The sequence below is a fragment of the Heterodontus francisci genome, chromosome 31 (genome assembly GCF_036365525.1).
Source record: "Heterodontus francisci isolate sHetFra1 chromosome 31, sHetFra1.hap1, whole genome shotgun sequence".
NCBI classification, from domain to species: Eukaryota; Metazoa; Chordata; class Chondrichthyes; order Heterodontiformes; family Heterodontidae; genus Heterodontus; species Heterodontus francisci.
Window position 1 is genome coordinate 18,658,237 of NC_090401.1, and position 24,133 is coordinate 18,682,369.

Genomic DNA, 24,133 nt, shown 5'->3' on the forward strand with positions numbered 1-24,133 from the left:
GACACTGAGGCGCTGTTTCCCCTGGCTGGGGAATCGAAAACATGGGGACACAGTCTCAAGATAAGGGACTGATCATTTAGGACTAAGATGAGGAGAAATTTCTTTACTCAAAGGGCTGTGAATCTTTGGAATTTTCTACCCCAGAATGTTGAGCATGCCCCATCGTTGAACATATTTAAAGCTGAGACAGACAGATTTTTGGTCACTCAGGGAATCAGGGGATATGAGGTGCGGGCAGGAAAATAGAGTTCAGGCAGAAGATTAGCCATGATCGTATAGAATTGCAGAGCAGGCGCGAGAGGTCGTATGATATACTTGCGCTCCTATTTCTCATGTTCTTAATGCAGAAGCATTACTATACTGGGTGTATACTGCAGCTCACCTAATGGTGGAAAGGAGATAGAGGAGCAATTTTGCAGGCAAAGTACAGAAAGATGCCAGAACTGTAAGAGTAGTGAAATTGGGAGACTTCATTTACTATCCCATTCAATATTCAAAACTAAGTGATAAATGAAAGTGAGCATGGATTTGTTAAAGGCAAATCACGTTTGGCCGACTTTCTTGAATTATTTGATAAAGTAACCAAGAGGGTTGATGCAGTTGATGTGTATATGGACTTTCAAAGAGGTGTTTGATAAAGTTCCACATAATTGACTTGTTAGTAAAATTTAAGCTCAGAGAATTAAAGGAATAGTAGCAGTGTGGATACAAAATTGACTAAAGGACAGAAGGTTGAGAATAGTGGTGAAAAGGAGGGAAGTATACAGTAGTGTTCCCCAGGAGTCAGTATTAAGATCACTGTTCTTTTTGATATATATTAATGACATGGACTTGAGCTTATAGGGCATAATTTTAAAGTTTGCTGAAATTTGGAAATGTTGCAAACAGTGAGGATAGGAACAGACTTAGGGATGTCCTGGCCAGACTAGGTGAAATGGACAGACACATGGCAAATGAAACTTTAAGCAAAGTGTGAAGTGATCGATTTTGTAGGAAGAATGAGGGGCAATATAAACTAAATGGCACAATTTTAAACGGGTGTAAGAACAGAGGCAGGGAGGGGGGTGGGGGGGGGATGACAAATCTTAGAAGGCTGCAGGACAAGTTGAGAAGGCCATTTTAAAAAGTGCATTCAATCCTTGGTTTTGTAAGTACAAGCACAAAGTACAGAAGTAAGGAACTTATGCTAAACTTTATAAAACAATGGTTAGGCCTCAGCTGAAGTATTCTGTTCAACTCTGGGCACCACACTTTAGGAAAGATGTCAAGGCCTCAGACAGGGTACAGAAGAGATTTACAGGGGTGAGGGGCTTCAGTACTGTAGAGACTGGATAGCTTGGGGTTATTCTCCTTGGAACAGAGGCAGTTAACTTGGTTCAAATCTCTACCCTTCCCTCGCCTTCACATGGTCCAACTCTTCTCCACCTCACTTTTCTATCACACACAAGAACACAAGAATTAGGAGTACGCCATTCAGTCCCTCGGGCCTGTTCTGCCATTCGATAAGATTATGGCTGATCTTATTGTGGCCTCAGCTCCACTGTGCTGTCTGCCCCCCATAGCCCTTGACTCCCTTTGTCAGTCAAAAATCTAACAGAGACCTGAATATATTCAATGACCCAGCCTCTACTGTTCTCTGGGAAAGAGAATTCCACAGTTTAATGACCCTGAGAGGAAAAATTTCTCCTCACCTCAGTCTTAAATGGGAGACCCCTAATTTTGAAACTAGACTCCCCCACAAGGGGAAACACCCTCTGAGCATCCACCCAGTCAAGATCCCTCAGGATTTTATGTTTCTATAAGATCACCTTTCATGCTTCTAAACTCCAATGGGTATAGGCCCATAATGGGTACATCTCCACTTCTGGATATCTACTCTAAGCCCATTGACACCCACAGCTACCTTAACTGCACTTCCTCCCACCCCATTTCCTGTAACGGTTCTATTCTATTTTTTAAGTTTCTCTATCTCTGTCACATCTGTTCTGATGATGTCACCTGCCACACAAGTACTTCTGATGTGTATTCCTTTTTCCTTAATCGATTCCTCTCCAGCATGATTGATGTGGACCTCGTCCACGTCCATCCCATTTCCCCTACTTCTGGTCTCACCCTTCCCCTCCCTCCCTGTATCACAATCGTGTTCCCCTTGCCCTCACTTTCAATGCACCAGCCTCCACATTCAAGATTCATCCTCCACCATCTCCAGATGTCAGCGCCAAATACATCTTACCTTCCCTTTCAGCTCCCCCTTTCCCATCATCCAGGGCCCCAGACACTCCTTCCAGGTGAAACCGCAAATATTGCTTATGTTTTTCAATTTAGTATACTGCATTTACTACTCACAACGCGGTCTCCTCTACATTGTAGAGACCAAATGCAGACTGGGTGATCGCTTTGCTGAACACATCCATTTAGTCCACAAGGAGCGGCACAGTGGCGCAGTGGTTAGCACCGCAGCCTCACAGCTCCAGCGACCCAGGTTCAATTCTGGGTACTGCCTGTGTGGAGTTTGCAAGTTCTCCCTGTGTCTGCGTGGGTTTCCTCCGGGTGCTCCGGTTTCCTCCCACATGCCAAAGACTTGCAGGTTGATAGGTTAATTGGCCATTATAAATTGCCCCTAGTATAGGTAGGTGGTAGGGAAATATAGGGACAGGTGGGGATGTGGTAGGAATATGGAATTAGTGTAGGATTAGTATAAATGGGTGGTTGATGGTCGGCACAGACTCGGTGGGCCGAAGGGCCTGTTTCAGCGCTGTATCTCTAAACTAAACTAAAACGCATGACCCTGAGCTTCCGGTAACTTGCCAATCTAAATCTCCACCCCACTCAGCCCTTAGCCTCTTATACTGCTGCTACAAATTTCAGTGGAAGCTTGAGCAACAGCATTTCATCTTCCACTGAGGGCCTTAACAGCCTTCCAAACTCAACATTGCATTCAGCAATTTAAAATCATAACCAGTTCATTTTTGTTGGACAGCAGGTGCTGGTAATGTATCTGTTGTTGCCATTTACAGCTCCTCTAAACCCATCTTTTGTTTCTTGACTTGTTCCATCACCCCTTTTGTCAATTAAATCATCCTTGCCTTCCACTTCAACACAGAACTTTTCTTTTGTTTTCCTCCTCTTCTTCATCCCTCTGTTTCCTGCCTCTGTGCTTGCTTAAAACCTGTTACATCTTGAACATTTTCCAGTCTGACTAAAGGTCACTGACCTGAAATGCCAACTCTGTTTCTCTCTCCACAGATGCTGTCAAATCTGCTGAGTATTTGCCTTTTGTATTAAGGTTAAGAGGAGATTTGATAGAGATATTTAAAATCATGCATTGTTTAATACAGTAAAGATAAACCTTTTCCAGTGGCAAAAGTGTCAGTAACCAGAAGACACAAAAAAAAGGCAATTTGCAAAAGAACCAGAGCTCTGATGAGGAAAATGTTTTTTTTTGAATGCAGCAAGTTATGATCTGGAATGTATTGCCAGAAAGGGTTGTGGAAGCAGATTCAACAGTTACTTTCAAAAGGAAATTACATCAATATTGAAGGGAAAAATGAAGGTACTGGGACTAACTGCAATGCACTACCAGAGAGCAGGCACAGGCACAATGGGCCAAATGGCCTCCCTTTGTGTTGTATTATACTATGATTCTTCCAACCAAGATGTTCAGGGAGACAAGATGAGGACATTAGAAAAATTTAAGTTATCTGATATATGCATGTCAATAAAATTAATATTTGAACATTCATATCCGAGCTACAGTACAAACAGCAATGAGGATCGCTCCAACTTAAATAGAATATTTGTTGTTCATATTCCCCATGGTTGCTATACCATCTGTTACAGCAGCTACATGATAAATATGGTTACGGTACAGAAACCTCACTGAAAGCTGAAAGAATTGGACAACAGGAAAAAACAGTGGGTGTAGAGACTAGAGAAGGCTTTCCTGTCTCATGGCTCTACACTCAGTGAACACTGATGCAGGAACACGGACAGCCTTAAACACTGCAACCCGCCCACTCCCCTGCCAACAGTTTTTAGTCATCAGACAGAACTGGGAACTCACCACTCAGCACATCAGGGCTAATGTAGGCAGGGCTCCCCCGCTGATCTTTCAGTAAATCATCCTCACTAACTAGATGCTTTCCAAGGCAGAAGTTAGTGATGGTGATTCTGTGGGTCCTGTGGGCAAGAGAAAACGAGTGAGTGTGCACACAATTTACTTATTTTTTAAAGCGCTAAAGGTGAAGAGAAAGAGCAGCAGAAAATGCATTCATCCACCAGAGAAGCTCACTTTAAAAGTTAGTGTCTTTGAATAGGCTGTCAAATTAACCTATGAGCATCTGACTAAATTTTTATTTCTGCAACTGAGGTCATTATACAAATCTACAACCAGCTTCACAAATGAAAGTAGAGCTCATATCCCAGAATATCTAAGCAGCAATGTGTGAATTATATGATGCACTGTACTAAATTACCTTTGTGGTGGACCACAGGAGGAAGGAGCTGGAAGTCAGGGAAGGTGTAGAATTGGTCCATCTCCTAGATAAACAATACATTCTATCATAACCGCCACCCTCCCAGAATACAGGGTGGCCAAAGGCACAACTGTGTAAATACTGTAATCCTGCAAAGAGATTTTTAATAATGTTCTAAAATTACCAGTATGCCTTGTCAATTAATTGATCTTGTTGCATACAATCCACAACCCCTAACACAATTTAATGGTGGAATACGTTGTACAAATGCTCTGACTCAACTATCCCGAAAAGCAGCCAACAGCAAACCACCATCAAGGCTACAGTTCAGCACTGACAACAGGACTGTGATGGCAATCATAGGTCCAATGGACGCTACAAGGATCCTCCAGATCAACAGGGCCATGGAAGACCACCTATCCTTGTATTCTCAGAATACCTGACAAGGAGCCATCTAAAGATGAAGTTCGCTCAAAATTACCTATTTATTGAATAGGAATCTTACTGCGTATCAAACTTACGCTCATTTAGCTTGTCTACATTGGCTCCGGGTCCAGCAAAGCCCAATTTTAAAACTCATTATTTTCAAATCCTTCCATGGTCTCACCCCTTCTACCTCTGCAACCTACTCTAACCCTACAACCCTCAGATAGCTGCACACCTAATTCTAGCTTCTTGCACATCCCCACTTTTCTTCACTCCACCATTAATGGCTGTGCCTTCAGCTGCCTAGGCCTTAAGCTATGAAATTCTGACCCTAAACCTCTATCTCTCTGCCTTCCTTTAAGATGCACGTTAAAACCTACCTCTTTGAACAAACATTTGGTCACCTGTCCCAACATCTCCATATGTAGCTCAGTGTCAAATTTTGTCTCAATGTTCCTGTGAAGCACCTTGGGACATTTTGCTACATTAAAAGGCACTTTATAAAAGCAAGTTGTTGTTTCAAGGAGACTTTTAAAAAATGGAGAGGTGAGCAAGGTGGCAAGGTTTAGGAAGAAAATTTCATAGTTCAAAGGCACGATTGACGTTTCGGCCACTGACGTCAGATTGGAGGACAGTGGAGGCAAGATGAGGAAGGCGGCCAATATCGAAAGTCACAGTGGGGGAGAGGGAAGCAAGGTCAAGGAGAAATTCCAAAAATAGCAGGATTAACTTGACATTAGCTTGTTGGCAACAGGAAACCAGTGAGGAAAAAGATGAGTGAGCAAACCTGAGTACAGGATGGGGCTGGGATATAAAGGGTTGAGTTTGGATTAGTTAAGACTTTGTCTGGAATGGATGAAGCTCAAGAGACCAGCAAGTTTTCTTTTTATTCGTTTGGGGGACGTGGGTGTCGTTGGCTCAGCCAGCATTCGTTGCCCATCCCTAATGGCCCTCGAGAAGGTGGTGGTGAGCTGCCTTCTTGAACTGCTGCAGTCCTTGGGGTGTAGGTACATCCACAGTGCTGTTAGGAAGGAAGTTCCAGGATTTTGACCCAACGTCGGTGAAGGAATGGTGATATAGTTCCAAGTCAGGATGGCGTGCGGCTTGAAGGGGATCTTGCAGGTGGTGGTGTTCCCATGCATCTGCTGCACTTGTCCTTCTAGGTGGTAGAGGTTATAGGTTTGGAAGGTGCTGTCGAAGGAGACTTGGTGAGTTGCTGCAGTGCATCTTGTAGATGGTACATAATGCTGCCACTGTGCATCGATGGTGGAGGGAGTGAATGTTGACGATGGTGGATGGGGTGCCAATCAAGTGGGCTGCTTTGAACTGGATGGTGTCAAGCTTCTTGAGTGTTGTTGGAGCTGCACTCATCTAGGCAAGTGGAGAGTATTCCATCACACTCCTGACTTGTGCCTTGTAGATGGTGGACAGGCTTTGGGGAGTCAGGAGGTGAGTTACTCGCCGCTGAATTCCCAGCCTCTGACCTGCTCTTGTAGCCACAGCATTTATGTGGCTGGTCCAGTTCAGTTTCTGGTCAATGGCAACACCTCAAAATGTTGATAGTGGAAAATTCAGCAATCATAATGCCATTGAATGTCAAGCGGAGATGGTTAAATTCTCTCTTGTTTGATATGGTCATTGCCTGGCACTTGCCTGGATGTTGTCCATGTCTTGGTGCATATGGATATGGACTGCGTCAGTATCTGAGGAGTTGAAAATGGTACTGAGCATTGTGCAATCTTCAGCAAACATCCCCACTTCTGACCTTATAATGGAGAGGTGGTCATTGATGAAGTAGCTGAAGGTGGTTGGGCCGAGGACACGATCCTGAGGCACTTGTAGCAATGTCCTGGGGCTGAGATGTTTGACCTCCAACAACCACAACCATGTTCATTTCAGCTAGGTATGACTCCAACCAGTGGAAAATTTTCCCCTTGATTCTCATTGACTCCAGTTGTGCTAGGGCTCCTTGATGCCATACTCTGTCAAATGCTGCCTTGATGTTAAGGGCAGTCACTCTCACCTCAGCTCTGGAGTTCAGCTCTTTTGTGCATGTTTGGACCAGCTGTAATGAGGTCAGGAGCTGAGCGGCACTGACAGAACCCAAACTGAGCATCAGTAAGCAGGTTATTGCTGAGCAAGTGCCGTTTGATAGCACTGGCATTACCCCTTCCATCACTTTGTTGATGATCGAGTGTAGACTGATAGGGTGGTAATTGGCAGAGTTGGATCTGTCCTGCTTTTTGTGTACAGGACATACCTGGGCAATTTTCCACATTGCCGGGTAGATGGCAGTGCTGTAGCTGTACTAGAACGGCTTGGCTAGGGGCGGGACTTGTTCTGGAGCACAATCTTCAGTACTATGGCCAGAATGTTGTCAGGGCCCATAGTCTTCGCAGTATCCTGTGCCTTCAGCTGTCCTTGATATAACATGGAGTGAATCGGATTGGTTGAAGACAGGCATCTGTGATGCTGGGGACCACAGGAGGAGGCCAGGATGGATCACAGAAGTCAAGTATAGAGATGGCAAAGATGTGGATGGATAAAAAAAAATTCTAACAGCAGTGTGGTACAAATGGAGGATGCTGATATTAAGGTGGAACAGGTGGCCTTGGTGATGGATGGAATATGGAATTTGAAGCTCAGCTTGAAATCAAAAAGATTGTACTGAACACAGCCTGAGCCAGCAGGGAAGAAGTCACAATGCAGATTTTCTGATGTCCACATCAAGCTATCGAACAAGCTGGCACCAAGGGGCAGCATGTTAATGAAGGATGGGAAAACTGCAGAAAAGCCAGAATAATGACAGTGTGTGGGGGCAGAAAATGGAACCAGTGCAGCTGATGTATAGATGACATGGGGCAAACAGAGTGAAACCATGCCACATCACGAAGGAGAAGTAATGGAAGCAAGCAGAGTGGCAAACTCCAATACTGGTTGAGGAGCACAAGAAGATTAATATGCTATCAGTCATAGGGCTGTTCCAATGCTGTGAGCAGAAGGAAAACCAGGCTAAAACGACTGAAGAGATGACCACAGAGCCAGGTGACAATGAACGTTTTCTAGGATTGTAGCAACGTGGAATGCAATTTGAGCAATTTTGAAGATGAGGGGAAACCACTGCTGTGTTAGTGAGAAGTCTGGCATTTTACCATGACAGTGCAGGCAACACCCATACAACTGTGCCCTAACACGGATCAGTGCTTCAGGAAAAGAGGCCTTTCTGAAATTGAACATTCCAACTCCTAGCTTCTCAAATGCAATTCCTCATGTCTAAGCACAGTCACTAGATTAACTACATATAGGTATTTGCCTGAGCCACCCGATCAAACCAAGATCAGTAAATACATCCAAGGCTTAGAAAAGAACAGCTAACCCCTATTTGAACTGTCTGCAACAATCTCCGACGCATACAGTTGTCAATTTGATTTTAGCTGCAGGAGTATGCTTCCTTGCAGCAATCATGAAGAGTTCAGTTATCACAAGTCTGTAAGAAATAGCCTGAAAGATTTGAGGATATTCATGTTGCCCTACATGCATGTACTCTTACCAGGGAGAATGAGAGCACAAACCTCTCTCGGCCCTCTAATCTTTCTCACTTGCCTTCTCAGCTGAAGGCAAGAGAGCCTGTAAAGGAAGTCTTAATATACACTTACATAACCAGTTTCAGTAAGAAGCCGCCATGACAAGTATCAATAAAATGAAAACTGTAAATGCTGGAAATCAAATAAAAACAAGACTATTAATACAGATCACTATCAGGTGAAAAAGGTTCAACATTTCACACATGAACTCCATGAGACGATTCTTGACAAATGGTCTGCTTCTAAAGCATTAAGCCAGTTTTCCCTTTCAGAAATTGATTATTTCCAGCACATTACAAAAAGCACACATTCGTGAACTGCAACGCGCACACAGTTTCCATGGTCTCCTAGTCACAAAGAGACCTACTGGGGAATGTCAATTACCAAGCCTGATAAAGTCAGATTTTTTAGAAAAAAAATTCACGTGTCAAATTAGTATTCAAGGATGGACATTTACAGATGCTTCATTTAGACACCAAATGCTGTGAACATTTTGAAGAATGCAGAGGTGATAACCTCTTTGCATCTAAATTAAAATTTATACCCAGTTAATTTTTACAACTCTGAAGCAGGATCCTTCCCAGAATAGGGAAAGATGGACCACTGAATAACTCACTTGCATTGGTACAAGGTAATTAGGATAAAAATCTCATGAGTCAGAGCACAGGAGGCTCTTTGAAAGCTGCCCCAATTTACGCCAGCTCTTGAACATTTTTTCCCCTTCAAGATTTATCCAATTCTCTTAAATTGAATCTGCTTCCATCAGTCTTTCAGGCAGTGCATTCCAGTTCATAACCCACTCCCTTTGGTTATTTTGTCAATTACTTTAAACCTCTAGATTCCAACCCACCTGTGATCCATTCTATCAAAATTTCTTATTCATAATTTTGAACACTTGTCTGAAATCAACCCTTAACCTTCTATGCTATAAAGAACAATCTCCAAGCTCCTCTGGTCTCTCTATTTAACTGAAGCAATTCTAGAAGAACTGTCACTAGAATTTGTTTGACATGCGATGGAAAGCGAGAGAAGTTTTCGCAGTGTTCCCATTCGAATTGTACAACACCCAGCACCGCAACTACAGACTCAGTCTGCATGGAACATTTTGAACTGTTAAATAAATTGTTTAAGCACTAGTGAGAGTGATTGGAGCATTTCGGGTGAAGTGCGCCAGTGGAGAATATGAAGCATACTGACTGAAGAATCCCCCCTTACAGAGTATTACCAATATGCCAAGTAATCCCAATGACCACAATGGTCAAAACAGCAGCTTTAAAACTGTCCATAAAGTAACTATGGTGGAGGCTCATGGTTGAAGAATAAATTTCCATAACGTTTACACCAACAGGTTTAAGCAGGAGGGAAATTCAAACCAGGTGCATCTTAGCACCAACAATGGAGCAGAAACAAGTACCAGTCTAGTACAATGCCCAGAAGACCATATCATTAAGACATTTTTCTTGGAACAAAAGACTTAAAAGAATTCTACAGTAGTATTTCTATTAAAGCCTGGAACAGGTACACATCACTAAGCAACTGAAACCACAGATGGCTGCAATTAAACAAATATATGACTCACCTTTCAGCAATGTCCCACCACAATAACAACTAGCACCAAGTTATAGACCAATGGCCTGAAGCTAAATTTGTATTTCCAAACATGACTGCTACAGATTAGGGAAATGATAAACACATATGCAAGAGATTTCATGGAATATTTATTAGATTACAATATCAAAACATTGCAAGGGTGGATCACTGCAAACAAGAGGAAAGCTATAACGAGCAGTACTCAAGGGAAAACAAATCCCCCCACCTATTTATATCCTCCTTGCAAAAAAATGCACTGCTGTTCTCTATGGGTTGGCTGAGGGCAGTCAAAGTGGGAGACCAAATGCAAATTCCAGTAGACAGTCATTGACTTTTGCAACTGACTGCAATTGGCCTCAAAGGCGCCAGGTGAAATGACCTCCTAAAGTAGGCTTCATTGGCACCAGGCCATTTACACTATAGGGTCACCTCTGACAATGTATCAAAGTCAGAGGGAGCTGTACAAGATTAAGGGGCCAAAATTCAGTAGACTGCTGTATCCTTAAAATATCTGGACACATGGGCCTTTCCACAAATGATTCTCTTTTTGGGGAGGGGTGCATGTAGAGGAGTGAGCCTACATGAACAGTTTAAGTCACAATTCAGAGCCACACTAATTCATGGCAAATATCACACAACACTTGAGGCATGCAAGATAACCACACATCAAATCTAACTCAAAAAACAGTGGGCTGTGTGTGCAGCCACGGTTACAAATGCACAGCATAGAAATTTGAGACGGCAGGGGAGTGGCACTAGGTAAATTACTTTTGGAGAGCCAGTGGACATGACGGGCTGAATGGTCTCCTTCTGTGCTGCAACAATTCTGTGATTCTGTGAATTCCAACATGTACCTCATGTAATTCATTAAAGGCTCAGTTAGCCCATATCCAAAAAGATATGTTACATATAGAATCATAGAATGGTTACAACACAGGAGGCCATTTGGCCCATCATGTCTGTGCCAGCTCTCTGCAACTGCAACTTATCTGGTCTCACTCCTCTGCCCGGTAGCCCTGCAAATTTTCTCTCTTCAGGTAATTATCCAATTCTCTTGTGAATGCCTCAATTGAATCTGCCTCCACCACATTCTCAGGCAGGGCATTCCAGATCCTAACCACTCGCTGCGTAAAAATGTTTTTTTACCAATCACCTTAAATCAGTGTCCTCTGGTCCTGGATCCTTCAGCCAATGAGAACAGTTTTTCCCAATCTACTCTGCCCAGACTCATGATTTTTATAGGCACACTAAAATAAATGACAGCCACTAGACTTCTAAAACGAGAAATTCTAACTATAGATCAACAGCTCAGTGAATTCAATTTGGAGTGGGGAAAAGGGGAGAGGTTCAGACAGGATAAAAAAGGGAACTGCAATTGCAGTGACATCACTCCAAATAACCTTGGTCACATTTTCCAGTCAACACGCATTTATGTTTAGGTTTAGAAAGAAAAAGTTGCTGCGGTGTGCGAGTAAGTGTATTTTTAAGCTGAGCCATACACCTGGTTTGATTTCTGGTCAATGCTGATGTAGCATGCTTTGATTAGGCAGTAAGGCTGCCAGAATTAGCCCGTGTCCCCAGATCAAGGCAACAGTGTAACACATGCACACACAGAGGGCTCCTCCCCTGCTTGCAAGTCCATGACTCAAACTGCCATGGTGGGATTTAAACTTGTGTTCTCCAGATTATTAGTCCATACCTCTGTCCAATAATATAACTGCTCCCACTTAAAAGTACAGGTGTTCATGACAGGAGCCAGCTTGGCTACAAGAACTCCTACACTTAAGACTCCTGCAAATACTCACCATCTGGCTCACAAATGTAGAATGGGCACATGGGTGAGGTACTGCATGGCTGCTGATAAATGTAGAACTACAAGGTTGTGGGTTCAGGTTCCACTCCAGGGACTGAGCACAAAAATCAAAGCTGACACTCCAGAGCAGTACCGAAGGATTGCTGCATTGACAAAGGTGACATCTTTTGGATCAGATGTTAAAACTGCTCTCCGTCTGCCTTCTCAGGTGGACGTAAAGATCCCACAGCACAATTTCAAAGAAAACTAGGGGAGTTATCCCCAGTGCCCTGGACAATATTTATCCCTCAAACAATATCACAAAACAGCTCACTGTTCTATCACATTGCTGTTTGTGGGAGCTTACTGTGCACAAACTAGCTGCCAGGTTTCTTACATTACAACAGTGACCACAATTCAAAGTGCTTCATTGGCTGTAAACTGCTTTGAGGATGTTCTATGGTCGTGAAAGGCGCCACATAAATGCAATTTTTTTTTTCCTTTTACATCCTTGAACAGGAGTCTGTGGCTTGAGGAGGGACCGGGAGGGGGGAAAAGAAAACTGAACAAAGCTTTCCCACAGTCAGATTCGTTGAGTTATAAACATGGAAGGATACTTGGCGGGTTCTTAATAGAGCCAGTTAAATGTAGCTCATGACAGCATTTGTTTAGATTTTTATAGTAACATCAATGAACTGCACCAGAGTGTATACCTTAATAATGATTTCTGAAGATGAATTGCAAATGAGGTCACAAACCACGCTGTGTCTATTTTCTTTGAAGTACCATCCTTGTACAAATTTTTTTTAATTCATTCATGGGATGTGGGCATCGCAGGCTAGGCCAGCATTTATTGCCCATCCCTAATTGCCCTGCAGAAGGTAGTGGTGATCTGCCTTCTTGAACCGCTGCAGTCCATATATTTCAAACTTGTTTTTAAATTGTGTTTAAACTGCAAGAGTTGAATATAAGTTGGAATCTATGAAGTTGCACAGATATTTCTGTGCAGTTCTCACCACTTCCACTGCCCCAACTATTTTCTCTCCTTCTGCTCACATCCTACACCTCGATGCAGTGAAGAGATCCATTGCATGTACATCTCAAGATATACCGACTGTATTATTGCCTCTTCAGGACACACCCTTGAACACTGGAGAAAAATCTCTCCTCCCAGTGTTTTCACCAGGAAGAGTGGTACTTGGGGAAAATCCAGAAAATGGCAGTGGAATCAAAGATGTACGAGGCAGAGGGAGAGAAAGTCAAAGAGCTCCCAGTAAAGAGCTCAGCCTGAAGGCATTGCTTGTCTACAGAAAAGTCACTGTATATCAAAAGACAATTCGGCGTGTGAAATGCATTTGAGATATCACAACAACACAAAAACTCAAACAGGAAGCTTCTAGCTCGTGGGCCCACCCAATGAACCACAGCACAAACATGTTTCTGGCAAAACTGTGGCAGGACAATAGAAATGCACAGAATTAAAGCACATTACTGGGGGCACTAGACAAATCATCATGGAGAATAGGACATTTTTACTTCTGGAACATGCACTTGAATCCATCCCAAAGTCTCTTTCCAAGTCCAAACGGAGATGAATTGAGGCAATTTCAACTTAATGTCTCCAGACCAGGGAACTTCAGCTCAGAGTTAATGAGTTGTAATCCAAGCTCCGGACACTGGGATGCATCAGGGACAGGAAAGTTACCTGGACACTTTGTTCCAGGAGACGGTCATACCCCTTAGTCTAAGTACTTCTGATTTGGTCTGACACAGGGTATTTCTCTGGGGACATGGGTCCGAATCCCACCACAGCAGAAGGTGGAATTTGAATTTAATTAATAAGTCTGGAATTAAAAGCTAATCTAATGATGGCCATGAAACCATTGTCGATTGTTGTAAAAACCCATCTGGTTCACTAATGTCCTTTAGGGAAGGAAATCTGCTGTCCTTACCTGGTCTGGCCTACATGTGACTCCAGACCCACAGTAATGTGGTTGACTCTTACATGCCCTCTGAAATGGCCTAGCAAGCCACTCAGTTGTATCTAACCGCTACGAAGTCAATAAAAAGGAATGAAACAGGACGGACCACACGGCATCGACCTAGGCACTGGAAATGACAAGAGCAAACCCAACCCTGTCGATCACTGTTCCTTCACAGTCGCTGGGTAAAAATCCTGGAACTCCCTTCCTACCCCACATGGACTGCAGCGGTTCAAGAAGGCAGCTCACCACCACCTTCTCAAGAGCAATTAGGGACGGGCAATAAATGCTGGCCTGGCCAACAACGCCCACATCCCATGAATGAATTTTTTTAAATGGTCAGGGACAGGACGGTGACTGCAAAAGTGGCAGGTATGGGGATCCAGAAGGCAACACTGGAGGAACCTCAGCCCTTGCAATTGTCCAACAGGTTCCATGTTCTTGCAACTTGTGTAGATAAGAGCCGGGACTGCAGGGAGGATGAGCAAACTGACCATGGGGCCATTTGGGGGAAGGGGAGGATGAGTCCCAAAGGCTGTGTTGCCTGCTCGGTACCAGGGTTAAGAACACCTCGTCAGGGCTGGAGAAGAACATGGAGTGGGAGGGGAAGGATCCAGTTGTTGTGGTCCACATGGGTACCAATGACATAAGTAGGACTAAGAATGAGGTTCTGCTGAGGGAGTATGAGCAGCTAGGGGCTAAATTAAAAAGCAGAACCACAAAGGTAATAAATCTCTGGGTCACTCCCTGAGCCACAAGCAACTTGACATAGGGTAAATAAGGTCAGAGAGTTGAATGCTTGGTTCAAAGACTGGTGTGGGAGAAGTGGGTTTCAATTCATGGGGCACAGGCACCAATACTGGGGAAAGAGGGGGCTGTACCATCATCTGAGCCACACTGGGACCAGTACCCTGACGAATCGTATACCTAGGGCAGCAGAGAGAGCTTTAAACTAAATAGTGGTGGGAAGGGATCACTTGAGGGAAGATTTGGAAAGTTAAACAGAAAGGTCAGTGGAAACTACTGCAAGGTAATGATACAGGTTATGAGAACCAGAGTGTGACAGGAAGGGACAGAGTGTACAAACATAACAGTGCACCAGCAAATAAGGTCAGAAGAGGGAAAAATGGCAAGACGACAGAATTAAAAGCTCTTTGTCTGAATGCTCACAACATTCAGAACAATATGGATGAATTGACAGCACAAATAGAAATAAATGAGTACAATGACAGCCATTACAGAGACATGGTTGCAAGTTGACCTGAATATTCAAGGGTATCTGATATTTCGGGAGGAAAGGAAAAGGAGGTGGGGTTGTTCTGTTAATAAAAGAGGAGATCAGTACAATAGTGAGAAACGATCTTGGTTCAGAAGATCAAGATGTCGAATCAGTTGGGATAGAGTTAAGAAATAGCATAGGAAAGAATTCACAGGCTGAAGTAGTGTATAGGCCCCCTAATAGTAGATACAAAGTAGGACAGAGACTTCATCAAGAAATAATGGAGGATTGCAAAAAACGTATGGCAATAAGTGTGGGTGATTTTAATCCTCATATAAATTGGACAACTCAAACTGGCAAAGGTAGCCCGGAGGAGGTGTTCATAAGAGTGTATTCGGGACAGTTGCTTAGAACAATACATTCCAGAACCTACCAGGGACCATGCTATTTTGGACCTGGTAATGAGACAGATATAAAGACCTGATAGTAAAGGATCCTCCAGGCAAGAGTGATCATAACATGCTGAATTTCACATTCAGTTTGGGGGAGGGGGAGAAATTTGGGTCTGAAACTGGTGGCTTAAACTTAAAAAGGAAAAAAGTGGAATATGAGAGAAACCTAGCAAGTAATATGAAAAACAGACAGTAAAAGCTTCTACAAATATAGAAAAAAGGAAAAGAATAGCTCAAGTGAGCATTGGTCCCTAAAGACTAAGACCAGGGAATCAATAATGGGAAACAAGGAAAGGGCAGAGACTTTGAACAATTATTTTGCATCCATCTTCACAGTGGAAGACACAAAAGGCTTCCCAAAAATAGTAGAAAATCCAGAGGCAAGAGGGAGGGAGGAAATTAAAACAATCACGATCACTAAAGAAAAAGTAAAGTAATGGGACTAAAGGCTGACAAGTGTCCTGGACCTGATGGCCTGCATCCTAGGATCTTAAAGGCAGTGGCTGCAGATAGTGGATGCATTGGTTATAATCTTCCAAAATTCCCTAGATTCTGGAAAGGTCCCAGTGGATTGGAAAACTGCAAATTTAACACCTCTGTTCAAGGAAGGAGGGAGACAGAAAGCTAGAAACCATAGGCCAGATAGCCTAACAAATATCGTTGAGAAAATGCTAGAATCCATTATTGAAGAGGTAGTAGCAGGACATCTAGAATACCACAATACAATCAGGCAGAGTCAACATGGTTTTGTGAAAAAGAAATCGTGTTTGACAAATTTATTAGTTCTTTGAGGATATAACAAGTAGAGTGAATAAAGGGGAACCAGTAGATCTGTTGCATTTGGATTTCCAAAAGGCATTCGATAAGGTGCCACATCATAGGTTACTCCACAAGGTAAGAGCTCATGGTGTTGGGGGAGATATATTAGCATGGATAGGGGACTAGCTAACAAGAAACAGAGTCAGGATAAATAGGTCATTTTCAGGTTGACAAACTGTTAAAAGCAGAGTGCCACAGGGATCAGTGCTGGCGCCTCAACTATTTACAATCTATCTCAATGACTGGATGAAAGGACCAAATGTATGGTTGCTAAATTTACTGATGACACACAGATTGAGAAGAGTGAGTTGTGAAGCGGACATAAAGAGTCCACAAAGGGCTATTTTTAATTTTTTTTTATTTTATTTATTTAGAGATACAACATTGAAACAGGCCCTTCGGCCAGAGTCTGTGCCGACCAACAACCATCCATTTATACTAACCCTACAGTAATCCCATATTCCCTACCACCTACCTACACTAGGGGCAATTTACAACAGCCAATTTACCTATCACCTGCAAGTCTTTGGCTGTGGGAGGAAACCAGAGCACCGGCGAAAACCCATGCGGTCACAGGGAGAACTTGCAAACTCCGCACAAGCAGTGCCCAGAATCGAACCCGGGTCCCTGGAGATGTGAGGCTGCGGTGCTATAAATAGGTTAAGTGAGTGGGCAAAAATCTGGCAGATGGAGTATAATGTGGGGAAATGTAAACTTCTCCACTTTGACAGGAAGAATAGAAAAGCAGTATATTATTTAAATGGAGACTGTAGAACTCTGTGGTACACTTGGATCTTTGTGCCCTGGCACAAGATATAAAAGTTAGTCTGCAGGCACAGCAAGTTATTGGGAAGGTAAATGGAATGTTGTCATTTATTGCAAGGGGAATGGAATATAAAAATAGGGAAGTATTGCTACAGTTGTACAGGGCAGTGGTGAGACTACATCTGGAGTACTGCATTCAGTTTTGATCTCCTTACTTAAGAAGGGATATACTTGCATCAGAAGCAGTTCAGAGAAGGTTCGCCCGACAATTCCTGGGACGAGGGGGGGTATCATTGAGGAAAGGTTTGGCAGGTTGGGCCTGCATCCACTGAAGTTTAGAAGAATGAGAGATGATCTTATAGAAACATACAAGATCCTGAGGGGACCTGACAGGGTGGATGCTGAGAGGATGTTTCCCCTTATGAGAGAGACTATGACTAGGGGACACAGTTTAAAAATTAAGGGTCGCCCATTTAAAACCGAAATGAGGAGAAATTTTTTCTTGCAGTCATTAGTCTGTGGAATTCTCTTCCCCAAAGAGCAGTGAAGGCAAGGTCATTGAATATTTTTAAGGCTAAGTTAGATACATTCTTGACTGATAAGGAGTCAAAGTTTATAACAGGTAGACAGGAAAGTAGAATTGAGGCTACAATCAGATCAGCCATGCTCTTATCAAATGGCGGAGGAGGCTCAAGGGGCCGAACAACCCACTCCTGCTTCCAATTCGTATGCTCATTGGAGTGATCTTAGTGAAACATAAAAGATTCTTTGGGGGGGGGGGGGGGGGGGGGAGGCAGGTAGATGCTGAGAGGATGGTTCCCCTCACGGGGGAATCTAGAATGAGGGGACACAGTTTCAAATTAAGGGGTCTCCCATTAACATGGAAATGAGTCCACAATCAGATTAACCATGATCTTATTGAACAGCGGGGCAGGCTTGCAGGGCCAAATGGCCTACTCCTGCTCCTATTTCTTATGTACAGTTTAACCCAAGAGATCTCACCCTGCAAACTACTGACCCATTTGAAATTCCAGGTACTTGTGACAGGACCAAATTCATTCTCATGTACTTCTAGGTTTAAAATGGGGAGAAGTTTTTGGGGTCATTCAGGGAGTAAATGTAGTGTCATAATGAGGCAGATATACTAGGTTTGATCTCTAATCAGTACTGATTTAGGATTCCTCAGCCAAGCAGCTGGGCTTCCACAATTAGCCTCAGAGACCCCAGACCAATGCAGGAGTGCAACACACAAAGTTCCCTCTACTGCTGCCTAAGGAAGAACTTTCCCTCTCACCCCCAATTCATTATTGGGATGTGGGCTTCACTGGCCCTGCTGCATTCAATGCCCATATCTCATTTTCTCAAGGTGTCAATGGTCTTTGCAACAGTTTCGATATAATTGAGTAGCTCGATAGGCCACTTTCAAGGGAAATTAAGAGTCACTGACATTGGTGTGGGACTGGAGTCACATATTAGCCAGACCAGGTAAGCACAGCAGGTTTCCTTACCTTCAGGGCGGAACCCCGTAGGCGGTCATGTGTCACCTTTGGCATGTTTCCGGCAGTTCCTGCAGCCATACTGGTGCCAAACGTCGTGTCCTGCACTCCTTTGGACCCCACCAGAAAGGCCGAGAGGGGGGTTTTGACGACTGGGCAACTCTCAACCTCCATAAATTTGCCCAGGCATGCGCCATGGAGAGGTCACTCCATAGTTGCCTCACAGCGACTGAAACAACACGGAAGGCAGCAGTTACGGGTTTTAAGTCCAGATAAATTGGCGTAGAAACTGGGCGCCACGGCTTGCCTTTGTCGGTGGGAGAGGTCATTGCACCTCACTGGACAGCTACCGCCCGCCTCAAACCGGGCAGCCCCCGGTCAATAAGGTTCTGTCCCGCCACAGTCTGCCTGCTTCAATGGGTGCTTGGAGCTCAGGGTCATTGCCCGAAAGGTGGACTGATACACCGCACCAAACAACATGAAAAAAGGAAAGAAGGTACCAGCCCTTCGCTTTGCAAGCTGGAACGTCAGAACTATGTGTCCTGGCCTGTCGGAAGACCTTACACAAATCAACGATTCTCGGAAGACCGCCATCATTAACAACGAGCTCAGTAGACTCAATGTGGACATTGCAGCACTTCAGGAGACTCGCCTCCCCGCGAGTGGCTCTCTAGCAGAGCAAGACTACACCTTCTTCTGGCAGGGCAGGGATCCTGAAGAACCAAGACAGCATGGAGTGGGCTTCGCCATCAGAAACTCCTTGCTCAGCATGATAGAGCCTCCCTCAAATGGCTCGGAACGCATACTGTCCATCCGACTGCTCACCACCTCTGGTCCAGTACACCTACTCAGCATCTATGCTCCAACACTCTGTTCCGCACCTGAAGCTAAAGACCAGTTCTATGAACAACTCCATAACATCATTAGCAGCATCCCCAACACCGAACACCTATTCCTGCTGGGGGACTTTAATGCCAGGGTTGGGGCCGACCATGACTCATGGCCCTCCTGCCTTGGGCGCTATGGCGTTGGAAGGATGAATGAGAACGGGCAGAGACTGCTTGAGTTGTGTACCTATCATAACCTCTGCATCACCAACTCGTTCTTTCACACTAAACCCTGTCACCAGGTTTCATGGAGGCACCCAAGATCACGTCGTTGGCACCAGCTAGACCTCATTGTCACAAGGCGAGCCGCCTTAAACAGTGTTCAAATCACACGCAGCTTCCACAGTGCGGACTGCGACACCGACCACTCCCTGGTGTGCAGCAAGGTTAGACTCAGACCAAAGAAGTTGCATCATTCCAAGCAGAAGGGCCACCCGCGCATCAACACGAGCAGAATTTCTCACCCACAGCTGTTACAAAAATTTCTAAATTCACTTGTAACAGCCCTTCAAAACACTCCCACAGGGGATGCTGAGACCAAGTGGGCCCACATCAGAGACGCCATCTATGAGTCAGCTTTGACCACCTACGGCAAAAGTGCGAAGAGAAATGCAGACTGGTTTCAATCTCATAATGAAGAGCTGGAACCTGTCATAGCCGCTAAGCGCATTGCACTTTTGAACTACAAGAAAGCCCCCAGCGATTTAACATCCGCAGCACTTAAAGCAGCCAGAAGTACTGCACAAAGAACAGCTAGGCGTTGCGCAAACGACTACTGGCAACACCTATGCAGTCATATTCAGCTGGCCTCAGACACCGGAAACATCAGAGGAATGTATGATGGCATGAAGAGAGCTCTTGGGCCAACCATCAAGAAGATCACCCCCCTCAAATCTAAATCGGGGGACATAATCACTGACCAACGCAAACAGATGGACCGCTGGGTTGAGCACTACCTAGAACTGTACTCCAGGGAGAATGCTGTCACTGAGACTGCCCTCAATGCAGCCCAGCCTCTACCAGTCATGGATGAGCTGGACATACAGCCAACCAAATCGGAACTCTGTGATGCCATTGATTCCCTAGCCAGCGGAAAAGCCCCTGGGAAGGACAGCATTACCCCTGAAATAATCAAGAGTGCCAAGCCTGCTATACTCTCAGCACTACATGAACTGCTATGCCTGTGCTGGGACGAGGGAGCAGTACCCCAGGACATGCGCGATGCCAACATCATCACCCTCTATAAAAACAAAGGTGACCGCGGTGACTGCAACAACTATCGTGGAATCTCCCTGCTCAGCATAGTGGGGAAAGTCTTTGCTCGAGTCGCTCTGAACAGGCTCCAGAAGCTGGCCGAGCACGTCTACCCTGAGGCACAGTGTGGCTTTCGTGCAGAGAGATCGACTATTGACATGCTGTTCTCCCTTCGTCAGATACAGGAGAAATGCCGTGAACAGCAGATGCCCCTCTACATTGCTTTCATTGATCTCACCAAAGCCTTTGACCTCGTCAGCAGACGTGGTCTCTTCAGACTACTAGAAAAGATCGGATGTCCACCAAAGCTACTAAGTATCATCACCTCATTCCATGACAATATGAAAGGCACAATTCAACATGGTGGCTCCTCATCAGAGCCCTTTCCTATCCTGAGTGGTGTGAAACAGGGCTGTGTTCTCGCACCCACACTTTTTGGGATTTTCTTCTCCCTGCTGCTTTCACATGCGTTCAAATCCTCTGAAGAAGGAATTTTCCTCCACACAAGATCAGGGGGCAGGTTGTTCAACCTTGCCCGTCTAAGAGCGAAGTCCAAAGTACGGAAAGTCCTCATCAGAGAACTCCTCTTTGCTGACGATGCTGCTTTAACATCTCACACTGAAGAATGCCTGCAGAGTCTCATCGACAGGTTTGCGTCTGCCTGCAATGAATTTGGCCTAACCATCAGCCTCAAGAAAACGAACATCATGGGGCAGGATGTCAGAAATGCTCCATCCATCAATATTGGCGACCACGCTCTGGAAGTGGTTCAAGAGTTCACCTACCTAGGCTCAACTATCACCAGTAACCTGTCTCTAGATGCAGAAATCAACAAGCGCATGGGTAAGGCTTCCACTGCTATGTTCAGACTGGCCAAGAGAGTGTGGGAAAATGGCGCACTGACACGGAACACAAAAGTCCGAGTGTATCAGGCCTGTGTCCTCAGTACCTTGCTCTACGGCAGCGAGGCCTGGACAACGTATGCCAGCCAAGAGAGACGTCTCAATTCATTCCATCTTCGCTGCCTTCGGAGAATACTTGGCATCAGGTGGCAGGACTATATCTCCAACACAGAAGTCCTTGAAGCGGCCAACATCCCCAGCTTATACACACTACTGAGTCAGCGGCGCTTGAGATGGCTTGGCCATGTGAGCCGCATGGAAGATGGCAGGATCCCCAAAGACACATTGTACAGCGAGCTCGCCACTGGTATCAGACCCACCGGCCGTCCATGTCTCCGTTATAAAGACGTCTGCAAACGCGACATGAAATCGTGTGACATTGATCACAAGTCGTGGGAGTCAGTTGCCAGCATTCGCCAGAGCTGGCGGGCAGCCATAAAGACAGGGCTAAATTGTGGCGAGTCGAAGAGACTTAGTAGTTGGCAGGAAAAAAGACAGAGGCGCAAGGGGAGAGCCAACTGTGCAACAGCCCCAACAAACAAATTTCTCTGCAGCACCTGTGGAAGAGCCTGTTACTCCAGAATTGGCCTTTATAGCCACTCCAGGCGCTGCTTCACAAACCACTGACCACCTCCAGGCGCGTATCCATTGTCTCTCAAGATAAGGAGGCCCAAAAGAAGGGCATTAGTGAATAAGTTGGGTTTTTATGACATTGACTATTTTCACTGACTCCAGCTTTTTTTTTTAAAGTCTGAATTCAAATTCCCAAACTGCCATGGTGGGATTTGAAATCACTTTTTCTGGATTATTAGTCCAGTAACAACCACACCCACTAGAAAGTCCAAGTGGTCATGACAGGAACCAGCTTGGCTACGCAACTCCTACACTTAAGAAGCGTGCAAATACTGACCATTTGGCTCACGTATGAACAACGGGCAGGACTGCTGATACACGTACAACTAGATCCCCTAACAGCAGTCTGTGGTTTGAGGTGAGACGGGGTAAAAGAAAATGGAAAAAAGCTTCTCAAATAGGTCAGATTTGTTATTCATTTATAAACACTGAATTGGAGTTTACAACATCAGGATGCCCATAATTTTGCAGTCTCTCTCAAAGGGCTCCTGGATGTCTGGTTAAAGGAAAAGAAAATATTACACTGGCAGAGTGGAGACTGCACTTCTGAAGCAGTGATTATTTTTATTGGTTATGGGCGTAAAAATATCAGGCTGGAATTTCTACCTTAAAAAATATAGAATACCTACATTGCGATGTATGAAGCTGTGGTATGGCCAGAGAGAAAGAATTTTAACAGAAATAACTGCAATACTGACTAGCTATCACAGCATTCGAAATCCCCTACATAATTAGAACATTTAGAATCGCTTCCACCCCACACACAAACCTAGTGCAACTCTTCAAAATGAAAGTGACACTTATACTGTAGAATATAACAGGCCACAGAAACAAGCATCGTTAGTGAACAAAATTGATATCCAAAAGGGGTATAGCACAAAAGCTTTTCAATCATACGCTGTATTATCACAAAGGTGAAGCAGACTGTCAAATTACTTGTGTGGCTTTAAAAAAAAACATGCCTCAGGATCTCACTACTGCCTACTACTTGCGTCCAGCTTAAACAAACATTTAACTACTGAAGCAGATCAGATTCGCAGCCTTGCATTATTTCAGAAACAGGAACGTTTGAAGCACTGTACACGTTTCCATGCATCTGAAAGCCTACTACAAGCAAACGTGGGAGTGGGTGGTGGCTGGGGAAATAGAAGGTACACACACACACCCTGACATCGGGTAGGACACTTGCTGCTTTAATTGCTCCCTGTGCTGCATTATCCAGGGTTATAAATATGAGCAAGCCTTCTCTTGCGTCAGCACAATTTACACTGGATGAGTCATGCAAGCCATGGTTCCTCTAGCAAATGACTATCGTTTGTTGTAGTGAAGGGTTCTGAGAGCCTCTCCCTTTGCACAGTGGCAAGAACTTTAACCCTTCAACTACCTAAAATCCTTTAGTTCCTACACCAGTTAAGTGTTTCCTTTCCCTGTCTTCCCCTACCCATCTCTTACCACACATGAACATGTCATGGCAAACCACAACACAGAATCAGAGTGGGGACATGCAAGTGAACAAACAAAAAGTCAGAAGCAGTGTGTACAAAATGAACATTTTTCATTACTGCACACTGTCAAAATGTTACACGTGACTACGTAACCCTTAAAAGGGTTACAAAATATTTTCAACGGTTAGTATCAAACCATTCAAATGCTTTTGGTTAGAAGTAAAATAGTCATATGAGTTTGTACACTGGTTTCAACCACTGTGGATAGACATTATTTCCCTTTTTCCTGTAACGTCAGATTGTGAGAGATTGGGCTGTGCGGTTCACAGCTAACAATAATTAACTGTACAGCTGAGGTGGTCTTTAATCCAGTATTGTGAAAAGCAACGTACTTGGTCTGATCGGAACTTAA

General features: G+C 44.4%; 1 protein-coding gene across 2 annotated transcripts in view; it reads right to left on the reverse strand.

Annotated features, from left to right (window-relative positions):
• stk40 (serine/threonine kinase 40) overlaps window positions 1–24,133 on the reverse strand; it is a 99,915-nt gene that overhangs the window by 31,281 nt on the left and 44,501 nt on the right. For both annotated transcript variants that reach the window (XM_068011142.1, XM_068011143.1), the window contains exon 7: window positions 4,064–4,179. In XM_068011142.1, the coding sequence (XP_067867243.1) occupies window positions 4,064–4,179 (116 nt within the window). The remainder of the gene's footprint in view (window positions 1–4,063; window positions 4,180–24,133) is intronic.